Source organism: Sardina pilchardus, chromosome 9 (genome assembly GCF_963854185.1).
Source record: "Sardina pilchardus chromosome 9, fSarPil1.1, whole genome shotgun sequence".
NCBI lineage: Eukaryota > Metazoa > Chordata > Actinopteri > Clupeiformes > Clupeidae > Sardina > Sardina pilchardus.
Window position 1 is genome coordinate 5,973,064 of NC_085002.1, and position 8,723 is coordinate 5,981,786.

General features: G+C 40.6%; 1 protein-coding gene across 2 annotated transcripts; it reads right to left on the reverse strand.

The window, feature by feature from the left end:
- Positions 1–511: 511 nt before the first annotated feature.
- Positions 512–5,886, reverse strand: LOC134092516 (uncharacterized). Of its 2 annotated transcripts, XM_062545416.1 has the most exons (8): positions 5,780–5,886; positions 5,132–5,224; positions 4,345–4,621; positions 4,042–4,187; positions 3,363–3,645; positions 2,333–2,475; positions 1,883–2,174; positions 512–796 (listed from the first exon to the last, which is right to left on the reverse strand). In XM_062545416.1, the coding sequence occupies exons 2-8, from the start codon at positions 5,211–5,213 to the stop codon at positions 631–633; spliced, it is 1,389 nt and encodes a 462-aa protein (XP_062401400.1). In that variant the 5' UTR covers positions 5,214–5,224; positions 5,780–5,886; the 3' UTR covers positions 512–630. The 2 variants fall into 2 exon arrangements, with proteins under 2 accessions (XP_062401400.1, XP_062401399.1); XM_062545415.1 differs by lacking the exon at positions 5,780–5,886 and having other exon boundaries at positions 5,132–5,246.
- Between the last annotated feature and the right edge of the window lie 2,837 nt (positions 5,887–8,723).

Sequence of the window (8,723 nt, forward strand, 5' to 3'; positions counted from 1 at the left end):
TAGCAACCGACATGATTATAGTACAGTAACTTCTTTATTTCTGATAGTGGCCATCATGGATACCCCAGCAACAAATGTTTCAAAATAAAAGTCCTCACTAGCAAGTTAGCATGGTTAGCATTGTTAGCATAGTTAGCATTTTTAGCATAACTGCTAGAAATCATTAGCTAAGTTAGCTAATCAACCTGGTTAGCATTGTTAGCATAGTTAGCATTATTAGCATTTTTAGCATAACTGCTAGAAATCATCAACTAAGTTAGCTAATCAACCTCGTTAGCATAGTAAGCCTTTTTACATAACTGCTAAAAATCATTAGCCAGGTTAGCTAATCTGGTAATCAGGTTAGCTATTTCAATTTCAAACTGAAATCTTCGCACTATCAACTTTCAAAAACTATAAAACCACCATGTCTACCCTAGCAACACCTTAGTAACCATATCTACATGATTTATCTGTGCATTTTTGCATTTTCATGCACTCGTAATTTCCTTGGAATTACATTCTCTAGTTGAAAATGTTGCCCTTATTATTGTGTTATTGGTAAATTTAGACTTGATGTTATTGCTACTTCTTCAACTTGTCTAAAATCTTTTCTTCAAAGTATTCAAAAAACACATTTATGTGCTTGTGTTACTTTGATATGCTGGAGACTGGAGACCCAAAGACTTCCACCTCACACAGGCTGAGGGATCTCTCTTGCCCCAGTAGGGTCACAGTCACATATCGCCCCTCCACGGTCTCGGTGCTTTCAAAGCGCATTGTTTCACCAAGGGGCACAAATGTCACTTTTGCAAACCTGTAATGAACAACAACAGAGAGAAAGTACTCATTCACCACTCTGATTCCTTACAACAGTCATCATCAATACATATCCACAATCTTCAACTCAGTATAATCACTTCATGTAAATAAACGTGTACTGTAGATGTAGATACTTCCGTTCATCTTCCAAGACAAAAGGCCAGTGATTTTAAGCCTACCAAAATGTATGTAGTATTTACGTAATGATTTACTTAAACAACGTTGAGCATATGACTTATGAATATTAAACAACATTGTGTACTGTACATGTTCAATTACTAAAGCTTGCACACAATTTACTTGAACTTGACTGTCTCAGGCAGATAACGAATTTCCCTCACGGGATCAAAAAACTATATATTCTATTCTATTCTAGATAAGTGAATAGGCCCTTTGAAAGTGAGTCCTGCTAGTAGAAGGATACAATAAAAAACTGCACAGAACCCATCTTTTTAAAATATTCGATTCAACCTTATTATCACTACTGTAAAGGATAACGGCCACAGGTGTACCTTTGGAATAAAAGGACAAAGTAGAGGCAAAAAAGCTGAGTTAATCGGAGTTAATTAGAGTTAAAGGCCCTTTACATGCTAACATCATGGTTGCTCATTGCTCCTGTAGGTAATAGGCATGCATTTATAGCACACTAAGGAAGCCTGTGATTCAGTTTAAAATTGAAGTCGACTTGTTCAATTTGCTTTACTACTTTCTTTGTTATGGAAAATTATAACTGTGAGCAGTTAACAGTTAATTCCACTGTTGCTAAGCATACTTGCAAGTTGAACCATCATTTACTTTGGTTGTTAGGGATGCCATTCAAAAGAGCAATGATATGATTGGATATGATTAGACATTTCTGCTAAAGTTCAAGTTGATTGATATAGCAAATGCTTTTTATCAAAAATATGGTGGTAATTGAACCAGAGTTGAGAAGTTGTCAATCTGTGGCGTTACCCCTGCTCCACCACGGCCATATTAGTTCTATGTCATAGGTCTCCCGATATCCAGGATTGATATCCTTTTTCCGCCAATCATAACATAGTATTTCTTTATTCTTGGGAATAAAACATGTTGAACTCACAGGGAATTTTCCATAGGGTTGGTTGAATTCCCGATGTGAATGCGGACACCATTCAGGCCTTTAGGTGAGCCATTCTTTGGGTTGGTCAGGGCCACAGCTGAGACCCTGTATTTCTCGTGCAGGTCCACCCGCCACCAGGGGTCAGTCTCACGGTCCGTCATCGAGCAGGTGCCCTTGCGCTGGTCTGGGTTGGGGTTTCCGTCAATGGCATTAAGAGCATGACCAAAACTGGACATCTCTCCTAGAACCAGGCTGGACTGGGTCGCTCTTCCTCTTGGGGCAACATTAGTTTCTGCAGATGACGTTACACTTGTACTTTATCACCAGCTCAACAAATACACAAATAAATGGCATTATGAAACACACAAACATAAACTGTTTATGAAGCACTAACATTAACTCACTGACAAGAGGAAAGGAAGTGGAAAGGAAAAAGTGAATGTCTCATACCAATTATGGCATACACCTCCATTTCGCAGAGTTGGAGTATCTTCAAACTTCCAGGTAAGACCACATTCACATATCGCCCCTTAATGGGTTGGAAGTCAAATGCAATTGATGCTCCTGCTGGAATGGACTGAATGATCACAGCCCTGTAACAGGAAATCACCAGTTCAAATATCATTACCAAAGCCATCGATATCTCAAAGTTGCGACAGCCGTTGACTTCCATGTTGAAGTCAGATTAGAGTGGTCACGTGGTTAGTGGGTGGACTCAGTAGTTCCCTCGGTCCCTGGTTTACTACGGGATTGACAGCAGCGATCGCATTAATATTTACGGTGAATACTCGATGAAAATGACTATAAACTGCATTTCCACATACATATACAGTACATTACTCAATGAAAATGCATTATTATGCACACGACTATAAGTCATGTAGAAAAGTCGTATTATATTCATTCATTCTCAATGGAATAGTTCCCGGAAGTGCCGCCATTGTTTGTTCACGGGAGTCAACGGTAGTGTCGCAACTTTGAGATATCGATGGCTTTGATCATTACCATACAGGTAATTCCGTCCTTGACGGAAGATGGGGAGGGCTGCAGTTTGTTAGTGTGGGTGTCTTGGCCATCATCTGTGTGGACACATGGTCTCAGTCACGTTTGTGGAACAACAAGAGTGTCGTGCTGCTGCTGCCATGGCGCAGGTCTGTTTTTGTGTTCACATAAACCTAAAAACAGTCATGGCCTTGTGTTTGTCCTCGGTTGCCAAGAGTGACAGTATGGAAAACTAGGATACTGTCTTTCACCTAAGGTTAACTTTTCGACAGACTTGTCAACATGGGCGCTGAAATAACATGGCGTTTCACACATGGCAAAAGTCAATAATTTTGTCACATACCGACACTAGCAGAGGGTGTCATCAAAGAACATTTGAATCACAAATGGGTTCTATGATGTGCGTGTGTGTGTGTGTGTGTGTGTGTGTGTGTGTATCATGGTTGCCCTAGGCTACAGACTCCCTCAGCTGACTTACCGTGTGTTGCTGTTGCCATTGTTTTCCAGGCTGTCACCAATTCGGATTTCAGCTCCTCGGATACGATCTGCACAACAATCTCTCCGGTTGGTGATAGTTACCCTGGTGATATCGAATCTACTTAGGAGATCGACTCTGAACCAGGGGTTGTTCTCTTGGTAGGTATGAGCGCAGCCTTTTTCACCGTAATTGGGATTCCTGTCTCCATCCACCGCATATTTTGAGAAACCATTGGAATCGTACAACGATGACTGGGCAGCCTGACGCTGCAGAGCAATGTTTTCTGTCCAGGAAAATTAGGAAAAAAGTGTATTGTTCAGATATGTCTACACTACTCAGAATAAGTAAGGGATATCTAGCTTTCAGGTGAAATGAATGGAAAATGTCAAAAGTTCAAGCTACAGTGGCATTGTATCATGAAAGTATAGAGCATTTAAGTAGAAGCATGCAATGAAGAATATCCCTAATATCCCTGACTCGTTGTAAGTAGTGTATTCAGTTTTAAATGTCCTAATGCATTTTTGGCTTGGTTGTAAAGCTAACGATAAATTCAAATGTACACTGTGTGCACTGGTGGACAGTGATGGAATGTATTGTATGATTCAAACAAATATCCCAATATATCCTGAAGTGTTGCAGAGATTGCATTTAGAGATTGCAGCATAATACACACAGATACCTTCATCTCCAGCAAACACGTCCACTTCACACAGTGTCAGTATGTTTTGCTCGCCTGGCAGGAAGATGTTGACGTATTGGCCTTCCACAGGGTCAAACTGGAATGACTTAGACACACCTCCTCCGATGGACTGGATTACAGCAACGCTATGGATATTCCGTTCACATAGACACACACACACACAGACACACACACGCACACACAGAGAAAGAACAGAGTGTATTAGAGTTAGACATACACATTGAAAAGACACACTTCATGAAAATGTAAAACAATCCATTGTGAGCATTCTTACTGTCTTACAGGGTGTTGTTGTTGCCGTTGTTTTGCAGGCTGCGGCCAATATGGATTTGCGCACCATTGATGCGCGTTTCACAGCAGTCCCCGCGGTTAGTAATGGTTACCTTGGTGATGTTATATGGGCGGGATAGGTCGACACGCCACCAGGGATTGGTCTCTGTACGGGTGTGGGTGCAGGAGCCTAAAAGAAAATAGCTTTTCTTCTTCCCATCAACTGCATGCTCCGCCAAGCCACCCCAAGTGGATGACTGAACAGACGGAGCATTCAAGGCAAGGTTACCTATACAACAATTTAAAACATTACTAAAAGTTAATCAAATACATATTAACTATACATAAGCAAAGTTCTGCAGATTCTAATTTACGAATATGCTGTTGTTGTTTTTTAGGAAGACATGAAAGGAGCCTGCACACACCTTGATAGGTTATGCAGCAGGTGCATATATGGTACGGTATAACTTAACATGTTTGGAATTTTTTTTGTGTACACGATTTGGTAAAAATGTGAGAGCATGCAGTAGACTAACTACATGTTCTCACAAGAAAAAATAGCATTGCATTACAAAGTCTTGTCTTTTCTGAAGCTATTGTCTTCTTGAGGAAGTGACCTCTTTTGTGATATTTGTCATCCATGTTGGTCATTTGACCCTCATTAGAGAGGAAATTAACTTAATTACAACCCTTTCTTCATTCAGTAACACCAGCACTGGTTTGAGAAAACATCATACAGTAGATGCTACCCTGACATCCTATAATGCATTGTAAGCGCCAGAGGAGATGTAGTTTATACCTGACAGATGAACTGCTGGTGTGGTCACTGCCAAGGAGAGGAGCAGGACTGCACTCCTCTGAAGCAGGATAGGAATGGCCATCTCTGTCCCCGCTTCCATATGCGCACACAGCAAGACAACTTGGAATCATTTGTCATTTACTTTCAGTTATTGTGAATAACTTAGTGCCATGTAACATACTCCAAAATACTGAATATATTGAATAATGAATGCTTTTCGGATATGACGAATGCATACATTTTCATACAGCAATCTAATGTTCTCTCCTGTGTCAGTAAATTTCTTAGATTTATACTACAACTTGTGACCTACTGTACCTTGACTTGTTTTAACTTGTGATAAACTCTTTCATTTGATTAATTGTGTTAACGTGTGTCTCCATAATAGTTGGTATCCTATAGACGCATAGCTCTGGACTCTTGCGGCTGCAGCCATATGGGAACAAGGTCAATGGGAAGTTTGACTGCCTTTTCGTATGAAGGCATATATACAGTATACACAAGGCATTATATATTGATTATATATAGACATTATAAATCACATTTGATCAAAATCACATTTGATCACATTTGTCAAAAAATGCACCAAGTGCCCAAGTGAATCTGTAATATGACATGTATCAATGTGTGATGTCATCATATAGTTACCTTAAGTTTCTGTAGATGTTGCAGTGTAATTGATGCAAAGATGAATTCCTCTGTCTGTGTTTTCTCAAAGCTGGGAATGAAGTTATATTCGCTGCGGACCAGCCCATCTCAATGCAACTCAAAGCACTTCCTCAGGAAATGCTCAGTGTCGTCACGGCAGAACGGGTTCCAAGAAACATCCAAGGGGAAGGAGAAAAACAATATTCACACTGTTTGCAGCATCAGCAGCCATTTCTTTTATTCTTTTATTTTGTGATTTGGCTTTTACTTCATTTTATTTACTCATGTATAGGTGCACTGAGCTGACATGCTTAACCCGAAGAGAGAGGGACAAAAGTAAGTCAGGAATTTAACCCACAACTTAAAGGCATTCTACATGGTAACCCACTCCAGTGTGCCTCATCATACTAATATCAACGCAAACCATGGCCTCTCAGGGCCATTAGGGGAGCCGGATTTTTTTTTTACTGGGGTGGCCAGGCTGAGACCATTACTCTGTAGGGGTGGCAACAGAAACCAAAAACATCCAGATTCATGTTTTTATTTAGCCTCCAAAATCGGTGAGACCTGATAGCAGTATGCTTGCCACCATGCATACCAATGACATGTTAACGCAAGCAGGAAAAACTCCATAAATGTAAATATCAACCCTTAGAACACAGTTGACGCACACCCATTCTTCTCTGTTACAGTACATGAAATCAAATTGCATCATATTTACAGTCAATACTGCTCTGCATTTAACCTTTGAGGCACCAGAGGTTTTTTTTCCTAAAACGTTCGATTTTGACATCTTAATTACAAAAGGCTTTAACTTAAAAGTGATAGGAGATAGAGACTTTCTGTAAATTAGAGACATATTAAAGATGGCCCAAAGTTTATGTAAGGATTAAATGTATCCAGCTAATTTGTATATCATGACGTGGTGGTGGCCATTCGGACTTTAGAATTTGAATCATGAAATGTTTTTTTTCTTTTTTGCTGACAGACATACTGTACACATCACCAGGACATGAATACACAAAAAGAACAAACATTGTACCATACTATATGGTCAGGGAAATAGTAAATCAACAGTGTAAATCATTAAACTGCTAAGAGCAAGATGATGGGAATGATGATGATGCTGTGAATTTATGTTGCAGGCCTTTCGCTGTAGAGATAATAGGCACGTTCAAGTTCAACTCCAAATGACCTCTTGCAGCAACGAGAGCTGCCGGTGACAGCAGGGGAGGGGATACAAACGCTGCTATGAAGTTGTACACTCTCTACTTCCCGTAGTCTAGACTTGACCATGTGACGAAACATGAGGCACGGACCCGCATAGACCCTTGTGGATATGAAGAGGCATCTAAACACCTGCACATACGTCAGGGATGTAAAAGCCAATTAGGGCAAAGACCTGTCACCTGACGTCATGAAGGCAGGGTCTAGGCTCCGCAGCGCTCCGCAGTACCTAGAGGGCTGCTGCGCCGCTGCTCAGCAGCCGCTTTGCCACGCTTTGCTCCCGAGATAAGTTGAGGCCATGTGATACCGACTGCCGAGTCGAAAACACACCCATCTAGACCATCGTGGATAGATTTTTAACCATGTGCATCTTGTGCTGCGCAGCCATCTTGAACTCGCCTATTGAATCCCTTTTTCACCCCACACTGCCTACACCTGTATTTTGTCTGACTGTGGCCTTTAGATCTGCCACGCGCGCCTGCCGAGTGGAGAGAATTCGCATGGCTCTGCCTATTCTCAGTCTTGTTGTGACTTCCCACACTGCTTTTACGTTTCCCCTAGCTCTCCTATGTACACTTTGACCTCGTCTATACCTATTGGTATTAGATAAAGGCTCCACCACGTTACCGTCCTCGCAATTAGCCCTTTTCACGATGATGTCAGATGAAGCGTTGCTGGGTATCCTCCGGCATGTCCAGCCGCCAAATACTACAGAAGAAGAAGAAGAAGTATTCATGGGTTTCATCAGGTCCCTTTCCACAGGTGTATACAATCAAGCACCTTGATTATCAATGCAGACTGCATGGTGCTTGATTAATACACCTGTGGAAGGACTGCAGATCGGATATGCTCAATTCCGATTTTGTGCTCATATCCGAAATGGCCCGCATGCGCATGGGCTAAAAGTTTCTTGTAGGGGAGAACCAGCACAATCGTAACATTTTTTAATTTTTTCAGTTCAAACTAAACTAATTTGTTAATAACTTCACTTAACAGTGACATTTAGGCTACCTTTGTTCCAACCTATGCAGCCATAAAAAAAGTGCGGTAGGCTACAGTTGTAACAGTATAGCGTCATGGTTGTAACTGTGCTAAAATCGTGAATCCTATAACATATTTTAACACAAAACACTACTGGCTTAAACAATGAACATCTGTTTTCATATATAATCAACAAAAAAGATCCAAATGTATGACTGTTAAAGCTTGTATGAGTGATTAGCCATTGCAGACCATACGGTAGGATTATGCTAGCTCACAATAACCTTTAAAATAGGCTTATTTTGGTCATATCGACTTGATAAAACCTGTTAATATAGTTGATGAACTGCTTATTTCTTACATGTCTGAAGCAATTGGTCCAACACTGATATTTGAAGTTGCTGTGTTAACTTCCTTTGGGTGTGATCGCGGCACATAAAAATAATCCATAACTCGCAATCATAATTGCTCGTGCATGCGCTATAAAATCAGTTCATTTTGCCAGAGACGGGTGTTACAACTAGCCTAACTCTTTTACTGTCTATGCAACTAACCCGCACAGGTCTAGGTCATGTTTTTTTTTATTTTCATTTAATTGCATTTGCTGTGACTATATAAATCAAATGGCACTCATGTTAACTTGAAACAGATCGAGGGACTGACGAAATGAATGACATGTGATTGAAGTCTACACATTCAAATTTCACGAAGCAAAGTTAAACAAACAGAACTGCAG